We start from the raw sequence: 13,704 nt of genomic DNA on the forward strand, positions 1-13,704 counted from the left end.
GGATTTATTGATTTATTTACTGTATATTGCTGCTGCCACACAGATCTAAAATAAACATGCAATTTATTTCCCAGCTGTTTACCTTCACAGATATAACCGACTGTTTTTGTAACTTGTGTGTGTTTTTAACATAAACTTGTGTGTGAATGAGAACTTAGTTTAGTACTCAAATGCTGTGACAGCCGCTTTCTGTCCGTGTGCACTCAGAAAACCGTAAATCATAAGTTTAAACTAATATGGTTTAAAACGCATGATTTCAGCACGATAAACATGATAATCAGAACCAAAACCGATGTTTTTAGCCTGTACAAACTGTAATGGCGCAGCTCTATTCTGGAAAAGGGGGCGGGGAGCAGCAGCTCATTTGCATTTAAAAAGACAGGAACAAAAAACAGTGTGTTTCTACTTCCACTCAAAATGGGCATTTTCAAAATGATATAATAAATTATCTGTGTGGTATTTTGAGCTGAAACTTCACAGACACATTCTGGGGACACCAGAGACATGTAAAAAGGGGCATAATATGTCTCCTTTAAAGGGATAGTTCATCCAAAAATTAAAATTTTTAAATAAAAATTAAAATCCAGCCAAAGAGCAATCAACCATAACTTCAGGCGAGCAGGCTCAGAAGTTGGGAATACATGGAAACAGGCGAGCAGGCTCAGAAGTCGGTTTGAACAATCCAGATAAGCACAAGTAAGTACCATTTTGATTAGCCGTCGTACCTACAATGACTGTGCACTGTGTAAAAATGAGTGACGTATACGCGCGAGAGATCCGAGAGACTTCCTGCGCTTGCTTAAACTACGCCGGAGCGCGTACACACCTCACGCACCGGATGCCGTGCACGCGCCCAAAGACAGTTGGACATAGTGGTGAATAGAAATAAAGAAATAAAGAAATAAAGTCACCTACATCTTGGATGCCCTGGAGGTAAGCAGATAAACATCAAATTTTCATTTTTGGGTGAACTATCCCTTTAAGTGTCCCCAACTAAGCAAGCCAGAGGCGACAGCGGCAAGGAACCAAAACTCCATCGGTGACAGTATGGAGGAAAAACCTTGGGAGAAACCAGGCTCAGTCGGGGGGCCAGTTCTCCTCTGGCCAGACGAAACCAGCAGTTCAATTCCAGGCTGCAGCAAAGTCACATTGTGCAGAGGACTCATCTAATTGTAGTAATACAATGTGACTTACACAATAATGTGATTTTTTTTCTCTCTCTCTCAGCTAGGCCTGGGCGATAAACCGGTATCGATATTTATCGACGGTACACCTTCTTCGATAACGATACAAAAAATGTTAGATATAGGCACGTGCTATGAGTGACGCAGACAGCACACACAAACAGGAACATGAGTGCTGTGCCTATTGCATCTGAAGGCAAAAATATTACAATGAATGTTAGGTGTGCGTCAGGGAGCGTCATCAGTGGAGCACGAGATGCGGTGATGATGATGTAAGTGACATTCCTGCGTCTCTTATGTTTTTAAATGCAATCTGCGTGATGGGCGATTTGGCTCTTTTGAATTAAGCAATATATAAATACATGATACTGTTTTGTTCATAATTGTTTATGCAATTTACAAAATTATATTCAATTTATATGAGTTAATTTACACGTAATGCACGTTTTTTTTTTTTTATAGAAAGTTATTTCCATGCGTTGACATTATGTGCTGCATTATTTTGCTCATTGCGCCCTCCTTGTGGCCTCTGGAGACAAGCCAACAGTTTCCTTATAACCTATTTAATCTGCATATAAAACATTAGAAATTAGATATTTGTTTAATTTGTATTGTGTGTTTGACTGTTAAAACAAAAAAAATATTAGTTGTTTGTCTCAATAAATTGGGTTAATTTAAAAATACAGTGGTTAAATAAAAAAAAAAAAAACTTATCAATAATTATCGATACCGAACTATATGAAACATTATATCGTTGATAAATGTTTTAGCTATATCGCCCAGCCCTACTCTCAACAATGCAATTTTGACCCAGTGTGAATTCATTTCTAGAAAATACTGTAGTTACTCCATAATGCGTGTACAAGCTAAACTGAATCACTGAATGGCAAGACATTGTGCAAATGTTTAACAGTATGTCTCATCACCCCCCTCCAGCCAAACAGTTCAATGCCTCTACTGCAGCACGGCTCAACACCATTTTTAAATGTATTACACAGCCAACTGCCTGAGTAGTGGACTTCTTGTGCCCTTCTGTCTTATCCAACAATGTGTTGTGGCAGGCACCGAGCTGGAACCAATCAAGGAAGATGGCCAAAACAAATGCGTTGTCCTTGGCTGGCGGGCAGTAACTGTGTTTCACTTTTCCTCGGCCCATTTGCTCTCTGTGGGCTTTAGGCTTAATGTGCTTGCCCATTGTCCATGTCCATTTCGCCAGCGCCATACCCTGTGCTCATTAATATGTTGATGGCAGTGTCCATGTTTGGGACATCCATTTTGAGAGCTCTTTGCATCGAGAAAAGCTGAAAGGGTTTGATGTACCACACATTTCTTAGATGGCATGGTGTTTTGGAGTTGTTTTCCATCTTCAGACACATATAAATGTACGGCTCCAGACAACTGGAAACTAAGGGCCCTCAATTTGTATTGGGATCATAGATAAACAACACCGCTGGGTGATGTTGTGCCTCATGCAGCTCCATTCATCAACTGGGTCTTTTACTACCACAGTATGAGACAAAAGCTCTGTTCCAAAATCTAGTGAGCTACCTACTTAGACAGCATTTTAAGGCCTCAAGGATGCACATCAATCAGAGGTAGAATAAAATAGTTTTGGCCAAATTATGACGCAGCATCGCATGTATAGAACAGATAAGCCAATCGCAGAATGTATTATGCCAAGTTCAGTGAAGAAATAAAAGAACAAATGGCAGACAAAGCGTCAAAAACGGCCTTGTTAGCTTAGCAACATGCTAACGTTAAACTCTCCAGTGTGGAGAAACGGAGATGGGAAAAGGAGATGAGACAACAACAGCAACAACAAACTACTGGAGATCACAACAATAACAGACAAAGAGTGCTTGTATGAGATTCACAGGACACAGCCAGTTTAGCCGCACACTACTTTTATGCCGACCATTAACACAACCTTTAAATAGATTTTAGAATATAAACTGTTTATCATCTATTCAGTAAGACTAAATAAAAAGTGTGCGCCTCATTGTGCATTAACTTGAATCAAGCCTAAAAACAGTGGATGAGTAATTCACTCCTTGATTTGCTTAATTTTTATTGATTTATTTATTTAGTCATTTAGCAGACGCTTTTATCCAAAGCGACTTACAAATGAGGACAATAAAAGCAGTCAAAACTAACAAAAGAGCAACAATATATAAGTGCAAATGACAATTCTAATATATATTATACACACACACATATACACACACACACACACACATTGATAAAGTGATGGGTTTGTTGAAACCACAAGCAGTTCTGTCTTAGCCAGGTTGAGTTGAAGGTGATGGTCCGTCATCCAACAAGAGATGTCTGTTAGACATGCTGAGATGCGAGCAGCTATTGTCGGATCATCAGGATGGAATGATAAATAATAATAATAATAAAAGCCTCCTTTGAGATCGTTTTGACAGACATGTTTATTGTGCATTTTAAACGTGTTTATTGCTAAGTTTAGTGTGGCAAAATAGAAGCGCAGCTGTAATTCGCGGGCAATGTATGTGGTTACCATGACAAGCTCACGCGCTTGCCGCTGCTCTATGTGAATGTGAATATGTAGATTTACTATAGCAAAACTAAAATGTGTTTAAAAGTATGACTAACCAAATCCCCCCCCCCCAAACTCAAATGCCAAGCTATGCCTATGCCACTGACCCAATCGCAAACACACAATCATGAGACCACACCCTGTTTTATAGCATCAAATAACTAACTAAATGCAAGATTATTAGAAAAAGGAACACTTAAACATATATCAGTACAATAGCCACCTAAGATGACAAAAACCATCTTTGGGAAAAATGTATTTGAAGAGTAATTTGCTGTCCCAGTCGTTTACATGGCGAGGGCAGGGTTTATGACAGCCAGCCACCAGGGGGCCATCAAAATGTTTTGGCTTCACTTTTCAGGACCGGTGAGACACTCGGTTTTTGCACATGCTATCAACTGGAGGGATACATTGGAATGCTATGTGTTCAGCTTTAGACAGTAAAAAAAAAAAATATATATATATATTAATTAATTAATCAATACATACACACATACATGCATAAAAGAGATTATTAGAGTACATTTTACAAGAAAATACTACTTTAGTCTTTCTAATTAAAAATGTCACATTTAAATCAATGTGTTGCTTGTCATTTCTTTGTAATTATTTGTGAAATTTACTAGTAAAAAGTGAAAATTGTTTCAATGTAACTCCTATACTTTTTTTTTAGTGAAAACTAAAACTAATATGCTAATATACTAATATGCTAGTATTTGCATCAACATTGAAGTACAAATTGGCCTTAAAGACTCTGTCTTGGTCAGTATGCTACCTTAAATTGCAGTAGACAGCAAGGCTCACTAGGTTTTGGAACATAGCTTTTCTACAGGTGATTCTCTTCTCGCAAAGCTGCAAATTGTGCTTGTGCAATCATTAACACACACACACCCCGAACCTTCACTTTGATCTTTTTTTTAGCTGAATCCCAGAAAACTAGAAGGGTTGTGACTCTGTTCGTCGGTCCAAAAAAATATCCAAGAGATGGATGGTGTAGGCACACAGTCATGGGAGATATGCTGACTGTCGGTCTGAATGTCCTGACAAGTAGCACCCTTCTAATCTGTGCTCAGGTTATATCCCCATCAGCTAAAGTTAATGTTGAACTGCATCTAAAATAGTGCTGAATAAATGTGTATCACCATCATCATGACAGGAGTTTGTTAGCATGGTACTCAACATGTAGGCAGTTTGGAGAACTTTGTAGAAATGTTGATTGCTATGTCCTTGAAATATGGTAATTTATTCAATAATCAGAGGTTTCATGCATTGCTCATCTTCTAATCCATATGCCTGTACAGTTAATCGTGCTTAAATTCAAACAGGTATTCAAGGTATAAGCATATACATGTACAAACATACGCACAGTGCTGAATCGTCATTGTATGTCACCAAATGAAAGCATCTTCTGTTCAGAAGACTTGAGGGGTTTGCTAATGATGAAATGATGCTCAGAAGATAACGTTCATGAAGCTCAGTGCTGGAATGACCACGGCAGGCTGGAAAATATAGCCGCATTATTATTATTTTTTTTCAAACGTAATTAGTGTGAAACAGCTCACTGCTTCAATCACTGCTTAAGTAATGCAGGAATTTCCACAATTATTCAAAGGTGATATTTGATTATGTTCCTCTGGTATCAAAGAGCAAACAACACAATTATATTTTCTGAAACTGAAGCTGACGCTGCACCTTAAAAAAAAGGTTCAACCCATTTGAGTGCTCCCTTAGTGTACCTCATTTGCACTGCGCAAGACTGCACCCTAGTGGTTAACAAAAGCGTCTGCAGAAAGATCAACTATTCCGTTTCAGCATCATAATGATGAAGAGCTCCATGTCGGACAGATGAAGGATGATTCACTGAGATGGTAATATAACTCCACTCTTAGGCGTATGAAATAATATTGTTAGAGACAATGGATGAAGATGAAGAAGAAGAAAAAATTGAAATAGTCAAAAGGATCACAGTGTGCAATATACAAATGTTTTTTGGCCAATATAAAGCAAAACAGGTGTAATTGGGTGATGGTGAACAACAACAGTTTGCTATTTTCCAAACTCCTTCCCCACATATTCTACCTTTGTTTCCTATTGTCAGTGTTGTTGCTTGGAAACAAGGAATCATTTTATGGCTAAACCTCAGCTGCTCCAGAACGTTCTCCACAGACACGAAAGTCTGCCAAGCTTGTCGCTATGATGTTATCAGATGATTTGATGATTGTTTCCCCACACTGACGATATCTCTATTAGAGTGTCAGTTGAGAAACAAAAACCGAGCTCAAAAAACATCTCCTGACTGACGAGCAATGGACAGATGCCCAGAGAAAAAACACTGGCAACAAACAAGGCGCACTACTGGCGGAGATAACGTGGGGTAAAAAATGAAGGATGGAAAACTCTGGCTGCCTCACAACATAGAGAGAAAAAAATAAAAAACAAGCAACATCACACCAGTTCCTATTTTATGTTCTGGCAGCAGAACTGATAAACCCTTTACATGCAAACAAACCTCTCTGACTAACACCCTACTAAAAGGCCTGCTGAACTGAAATGCATGCATTTTACAAAAGTTGAAGTAATATCAATAATTCAGTGACATCTGCTGTTTGTGAAGAGAATGACTCCTGGCGGTGACGCTCTGTGAGTGTAAAATGAGTTCAGGGAGAGAAATGAGCATGGCTAATTTACCGCTGTGCTGATGAGACAGACTGAAAGGAAAATAATAAAGCTGGCTGTGAATGTGCGAGTGTGTGCGTCAGCCTGAACCTGTGTGCTCACTTCATATATCCATTTATCTACCCAACCATCCATCCATCTAAAACAAACTGTAGAACTGTAGACTGATGATTTTTCCCCCAACACTGAGATACGCACTTTTACAATTATGAAATAAAGAATTAATAACATGTAAATAATAACAATAATAATAATAATAATAACAATAATAATAATAATAATAATAATTATTATTATTATTATTAGTAGCATTATTATTAAACTTTGATATTACAAAATATACTATTCTTCTAAAAATCTACTTCCCCACACTATGATGAACATTTAAAAAAACAATAATAATCATAATATTAATATATCTACTACCAAATATGAACTTTATTATTAAATATAGATTATTTTTAGTGGTCGACCGATATTGTTTTTTTGACAGCCGATATCTTGGAAAGCATGGTGGCCGGTGGCCGATATAAAGCCAATATAATTTTATGTATTTTAATTAATATTTAAGAAATTTGAAAATTGATTAAAAAATAAATGTGTTGAATAAACATACTTATACTTTAGATGACAAAGTATTTTCACATATAAATAAATATTTAATAAAAATATAATTAAAAAGGAAGTAAACACTGTAACCAACAGGGCACTCAGTATTCTGGGAAGTTTGTGTGCATTAATCATATAAATTTTTATTTTTCAAATAAAGCCAAGGTAACACAGCACACAGTGAAAATGACATTAATATGACAATGGGCAAATGCATAAAGCGCAGCATAATTTAAAACCACGAGTTTAAAATTTGTCGATCGCGCGTCTCCAGTCAAGCAGAACTCTCCTCCTGTCAGCATTCAATTCACACGGACCGACCATCACGCAGAGAACACGCGATCATGCAGGTCACATACACACTTCACAAGATCTCACAACTGGATCCGACTAAGTTTGCAAGGTTTTTTAAATTGGATGTTTATTAGACATTCAAAGATTTGTTTAAATTATATAAATGCATATTTGCTGAATGCTGACGGCAAACAAGAAAGTATTATAATGTTTGCCTTTCTATTACTAATAATATAAAAGCAGTCATTATAAGACTTTTTGTATACATTTTAATTCCTTTGTTTAACCGTTCTATCTGATTATTAGACAGACTTCTATCCGTATTTAGACAGAACTGTTAACGACAACAGCGAACAAGAGGGAGAAAGTGAGCACTGTGTGCCCAGGTGCTGCCGTTCTGCCTCGAACGCATCGGCCAAACAGGAAAACTTATCGGCCGATAGCGATATAAAAAAAATGCCAAATATCGGCCTATATATCGGCCTTGGCGATATATTGGTCGACTACTATTTAAGAGAACATGAAAAATGACTTGTCTGGGATGAAATACTAGCTTGCTACTGCACAGTATACTGTCTGCCATTTTACTTTAAAAAAACAATAAAAAATAGTACATGACAATTTACTGCATATGGGCCCACTTTATATTAAATGACTAACTACTATGTACTAACATTTAACTTAATCATTTCATACAATGCATGTTTTATACAACTTACATTTCAAAAATACCTGAATGTAATTACATCTGTAATTAATTTCCATAGTTGAACCTACAGAAAAAGTACACTGCAACCAATAATTACTTTTGACGCAAGTACACGGTAGTTAAAGACACATAATATAAAATGGGACTGCATGTCAAATTAAAATGTTTCAAACAGCAGTATGCTACATGTTGCCAAGTTGAATTCATGTTTTGTTTAATTCAGTGAGTGATGTCCAGTTTCTTAGAAATATGGTTGTTTTGCATTTTTAATTCACTTTTGTGTCTATGTTCTGTGGCTGTCTGTGCAAATAATAATTCAAGGAGGAGATGAGAAATGCATTGGGAGATATAATATTTCATGCTGTGAGCTGTTGCATTTGCACATTTTGGAAATTTGCATACTGTGCACTATACAGATACTGCAGAAATAGTATGAATAGTACAGCAGCATGTCATTCCAAACTAACCCCTAGTGCACCTTTAATTGTTGAGCACACAGAGGACAGTAGGAGAGAAAAATGAAACAAAGACAGACTAAGAAAGTAGAACAAACATGGACAGACTGTTATAAACTCAGGGAGTAAGCTTGAGATGTGTACAAATAAAGTTGGTGTTCCTGTGGGGCGGCTGAAGGCTGGAGTGGAGCAGAATGGCTATACAGACAGTCCATCTGTTTCTGGACTGACCAGCAGTGAGAACAGCAAGGAGAAAAACCTCTTAAAATCTCACATCTCTGCTATTTCTAAAAGCCACAGAGGAGTGAGACAATGCTGGCTGAGCGGAAGTGTGTGTGTGTGTGTGAGTGTGAGAAATTAATCTCTTATTAGAGAACACTAGCTTTACCCATATCATGTAAAAACACCTCACAGAGTCAGAGAAAGAACAGGACTGGAGCTAAACTGTGCCAAAAAGCACCACGCTAATACAAAGTTTTTCAAGACATGGTACCATGGCAATGCCATTTATTTTTTGACATGTTGGAATTCATGTTGTACCATGGCATATATATCAAGGTATCATATAACTACCATCTGATACCATCATTGTATCAATGTCAACATAGTAGTCTTTGTAAGGGAAATATAGATTTTTTAACATTGTATTAATATCATTATTATTATTATTAGTATTATTATTATTATTATTATCATTATAAAATATATAAAAATGGTATGTACTTCCCCACACATGAAAAACCATGTATAATAATAATAATAATAATAATGTGATGATGCACATAACTATCAAAACAATGTATTATTATTATTATTATTATTATTATTAACATGTTTTCTTATTAAATATAATCATTGTTGTTATACAATATATAATAATTTTTAAATATTTTATTTTTTTTCTCTTTTTTACTTTGCACTTTTTTTTATGAAAGTTAGGGGGAACAGGGCATGACATAGACCAGTTTCGAACCAGAGTTTTGTTGCAGACATTGCTGTCCTGCAGAGTGAACATGGGTACTACTTGAGGTGTCACAGCTCCAATATGATAATGCAGATTTACAAGAAATACTTGAACAACAAACAAAGAAAGCTGGATTTCAGTTTGCTTTGTTAGTGGCCGTACAGAAAATCACAAACCCTAAAAGCGGGGTTGGCTCCCAGCTCCAGCAGACACTTCACTACAGAGGTACACAGGTTTGAGGCGGCGATGTGCAGCGCAGTGCCGAAGTCAAAATCACTGCAGGTCGCATCCACCTCTGAAACCCAACAGACCACATACGGACATCATCACACAAGCACTTGAGTTTGCCATGAGATTCAAACTGCAATTTAAAAAGATTGTGGGACCTCCTTCAAGCACTGTAGGAATCTTTAGTTTATTTTTACTAATTTATTTTTTCTGTATTTGTAAAATTAATACATTTTAACGACTGTGTATTTATTGAACATTTTTCCTGAAGTGTTTGTTTTGAACCAGCATTATTATGCAAAGTAAAGCCTTGTGCCCCATGCTGCTGAGTCTTTTAAAAAGCCTCCCTTACCACCTCATAAAGAATGAAAAGCAATGTTGGCAACTAGTTGAAATTAAATGAGTTACATTTTTATTAATTAATTAATGTATGTATGTGGGTCAAAGACGAAAAAGGGTTTAAGCATAAAAACAATAAGTGTAATACTGCTTTAAATTGTAAAAATTAAAACGTTTTCTGTTTAATTTAATAGCAATTTTGTTTTTGTTTTTCCGAGCAAAAAATAAATATCATACATTTTTCCCTGATTTACAGAAGAGACCCACTGAAATGTCATTCAGTGTAACAATCTTGTCAATCATATTTACAACAAAAATCAATTTATGACATATTAAAAGACTAATTACTTGCACCTCAAATACTAATTAGTTGTAATTTTAAATTTTTAAAATTTGCCACTATCCTAGGTTTTGCCCATTGGTCAGTAATATTTTTTTACTAATTTAAAACACAATAAAATTTTATATGCTCCCTTATTCTTTTATACATTTTAATATGTACAAGTCAGAATAAGCATGTTGTTTGAATTTTCACATTAATATTGTGTTACACTGAATGACAATGTAACATTATTTAAACCAAATATTCTCCAAAAACGTATCTGAAACCTTAATAGACACTTTACTTACATTTAATGTGCTTTCTATGGACATACAATCACTTTTGTTAATTTTCTTTTGATGCAGACATCTTAACGTCTTTGACCCATGTATGTATATATATATTGATTGATTGATTGCATGTATGTATTTATTTGTTCATGTTTCAGTTAATGGTTGTTTTATTTTAAATAACAGATTTTTTTTTTTCCTTTTTATTGTATGCCGGCTGAAAATCACAAATTTGTCGGTTTCATTCAAATATGCATAATTACATTTCATATTATCTTTAAAAACCATGAGATTGACACTCAGAATAACTCTGACCTCATTGCCAATGACACTAATATTCCGCTGGACTTAAGGAACCCACTGTCTGAGAACAGCGAAGAGCTCGGGAACAGTGGTCCGCGGATCCAACAGAACTTCCCGACACAGAGGATCATTTGGGTCAAAGAAAGAGAACTCTGCAGAACAAAGCAGTCAAATCTGTAAGATCTTTAAACAACCTCAGATCCTAAAAATATGCTCGAGTCAATATCAATTATTATTCAAAATCCATGTTATTCAATATCCATGCTGAGCCAGAGCCCGATCACTGAAATTCAGTTAAACATCTCAGTTTGAAGTGAATTAAAGTGAAGTGTGTGTGTGAATGAGAAGTGAGAACAGAGAGAGAATGATTTATCAGTGCTGACAGGCAGAACATTTGAAAATAATTTCTGTGACCTTGTCAATACTTCACTTTTTACAGCAGTTTAAGCAGAGTCCACAATTTAGGGTCTACACTTTACTTCATAAATAAAGCTACACTTCAGAAAACAGCTAAATAAGTTGTTTGTTTATTGGCCAGGCAGCCTCCTGACCGGGAAAAAATAAATCCATCGCTATACAGCCGCAGGCAGAATTTGATGAGATAAATAACCGGAGTGTCAGCATTTTTGGTATGTGACCTACTTAAAAGCTTGCATGAGAACATTTTCACAGGGGCTAAACTGAAAGCGAAAGGACATTTTGATGAACGATGCACATGTACAGACCCACACACTCACCGCGGTCTGAAGGCATAGGCGCTGATGCCACCTGATGGATCACCGGTCGCTCAGAGTTACGGGAAATAATGCTGTACCGTCCCAGGACCGACTCTCCCTCTGAAGACTCCCTCAGCACATCCTCCTTGGTCATTTCCCCCTCACCACCTAAACACACAAAAAAGATGTATAACAAAAACATTAATAGTCACATCTGGGGAAACATTATAAACAGGCAAAAAAAAAACTATAAATTATATAAGATTTCGGTATAGACAGACAGACAGACAGATAGATAGATGTTTTTTTTTTCTTCTCTTTTTTTTGGGGCCATACATGAAGGACGCATCTGCAACTTGCTTTCATTTAACAAAAAAAAAGAAAAGAAAGAAAGGGTCTGCCTCAGCTTATAAAATCAAGCTAAAGTGAAAGTAAGAGAGTGGTTAGCATTAATAGTAATTCACAATACATAATTGCAAACTGAACACTTTTAAATCATAAAAAGAACTGAGACTCCCACCTAGGGAGATATAATTCATTCTGAATGCCCAAACATGATCTGTTCACTTGATTTTCACATTTGCATAATGCCAAATATGCATGTGCTTTACAGATAATTGGACAAAGGTAATCATGATACACAAAGGAGAAGAGCTATTTATTTCATTTCTGCGGAAATTACAAAATTTATATTTTACTTCGCGCAAATTTTAGACTCAAAAATTGATTAATAGATTAATCAGATTAATAAGCTTTTGCTTCATCCCGCTCCTTTTCGGACTTGTAATTATTGTTTGCAGCATTTGGTAGATGTGGGTTTGCCATGTTGCAACCCATTTATTGTGTTTGTATAACGCCTGCAGAACCACTCGGATGAGAGGAGGGACGTCGAAATATGCAGCGTAGTGGAGAGCGTTCATGTTGGTCCAGCGGCTAAGTAAGGACGGCTCGGCTCCCAGCGACAACAGCTGACGGGCGAAACAGGCCGCACTCTCAGCATCACTTGCAATCAGATGTGATTTCATATCGGTTCTTTTTCCAGTTATCACAAGTGCTGGATCAATGATCTGTCCTATTAATCACTATTAATTAAAAATATTTTTTGTTTGTTTGTTTTTTCTTCAATTGAACACATGCTCACCTATTCCTGGAGCTCCTGCCTTGCAGCAGTAGTGCAGCAAAGTCATGTCAGTGAGACCATCTCTGTCATTGACACCACAGCCTCTTTTCAGAATCTACAGAACACAAAAATTCTCCTTTGAATAGATACAGCAAGGACATCCAGCTAAAGATTTCATGCTGACAGAAACACACGCTGTCTGCAAAGATAATATTTCAGTCAACAGAGCCTGACACTGAACTGGGGGAGTGTGTGGGTATGTTTTATGACAGCTGCAAGAAAACATGAAATTGAAATTGACCCTGTTTAGATGCTAAATGTCCCTGGCCTTGTTACGCACAATACATCAGTGAATGTATTTCAGAAGAAAAAGAAAAGTTTGTTTTCACAATTTTTCATCAAAATGTAATTACATTCCTTTCCTCTGAACATTTTTCAGGAAAAATAAATATACCAATTAGATTTTTGCATCTTCTGAAGAAATTGTGAATGGTGCTTGTATTAATTAACATTGCTACAGGATTGCTAGGGAGTTCTGATTGTTACTTCAGCCCAAATTTTTGTTTCTATCCAAACCTAGTAAGCTGGTCATGCAGGCAACATTTTAAGGCATAATCGTGCTATTTATTTGTCCTATGATTTTTACGCTTATTACAATAGGCTAAAGGGGCACTGGTGGAAAAGGTACATTTGAATATTAAATTTTCTTTTAAACCACCAGATGTCCCAAAAACTCACCGCAGAATTTTTTCTAAACATCCACGCTGCATTATGTGCTTAGAAACTTGACTGATCCTTGATGTGATCTCCGGCACAATTTTTTTTTATTTTATTATTATTATTTTTTTTATTATGTATAATTTAATTTGGGTGTCCACCTTATAGATAATCACCATATTTATAATGAAACCATTATATTTAAAAACATTATA

At 36.3% G+C, this 13,704-nt stretch overlaps 1 protein-coding gene across 1 annotated transcript in view; it reads right to left on the reverse strand.

Annotated features, from left to right (window-relative positions):
• Positions 1-13,704, reverse strand: part of LOC107685343 (CAP-Gly domain-containing linker protein 4-like) — a gene marked incomplete at its 3' end in the record, with an annotated part of 51,625 nt that overhangs the window by 35,030 nt on the left and 2,891 nt on the right. Inside the window, exons 2-5 of the mRNA XM_016481891.1 lie at positions 12,786-12,887; positions 12,509-12,644; positions 10,422-10,438; positions 9,631-9,747 (exon numbers count right to left, since the gene is read on the reverse strand). Coding sequence (XP_016337377.1) covers positions 9,631-9,747; positions 10,422-10,438; positions 12,509-12,644; positions 12,786-12,887 — 372 coding nt within the window. The remainder of the gene's footprint in view (positions 1-9,630; positions 9,748-10,421; positions 10,439-12,508; positions 12,645-12,785; positions 12,888-13,704) is intronic.

This window comes from Sinocyclocheilus anshuiensis, unplaced genomic scaffold, assembly GCF_001515605.1.
Source record: "Sinocyclocheilus anshuiensis isolate Anshui unplaced genomic scaffold, SAMN03320099.WGS_v1.1 scaffold974, whole genome shotgun sequence".
In the NCBI taxonomy this organism is placed as follows: Eukaryota; Metazoa; Chordata; class Actinopteri; order Cypriniformes; family Cyprinidae; genus Sinocyclocheilus; species Sinocyclocheilus anshuiensis.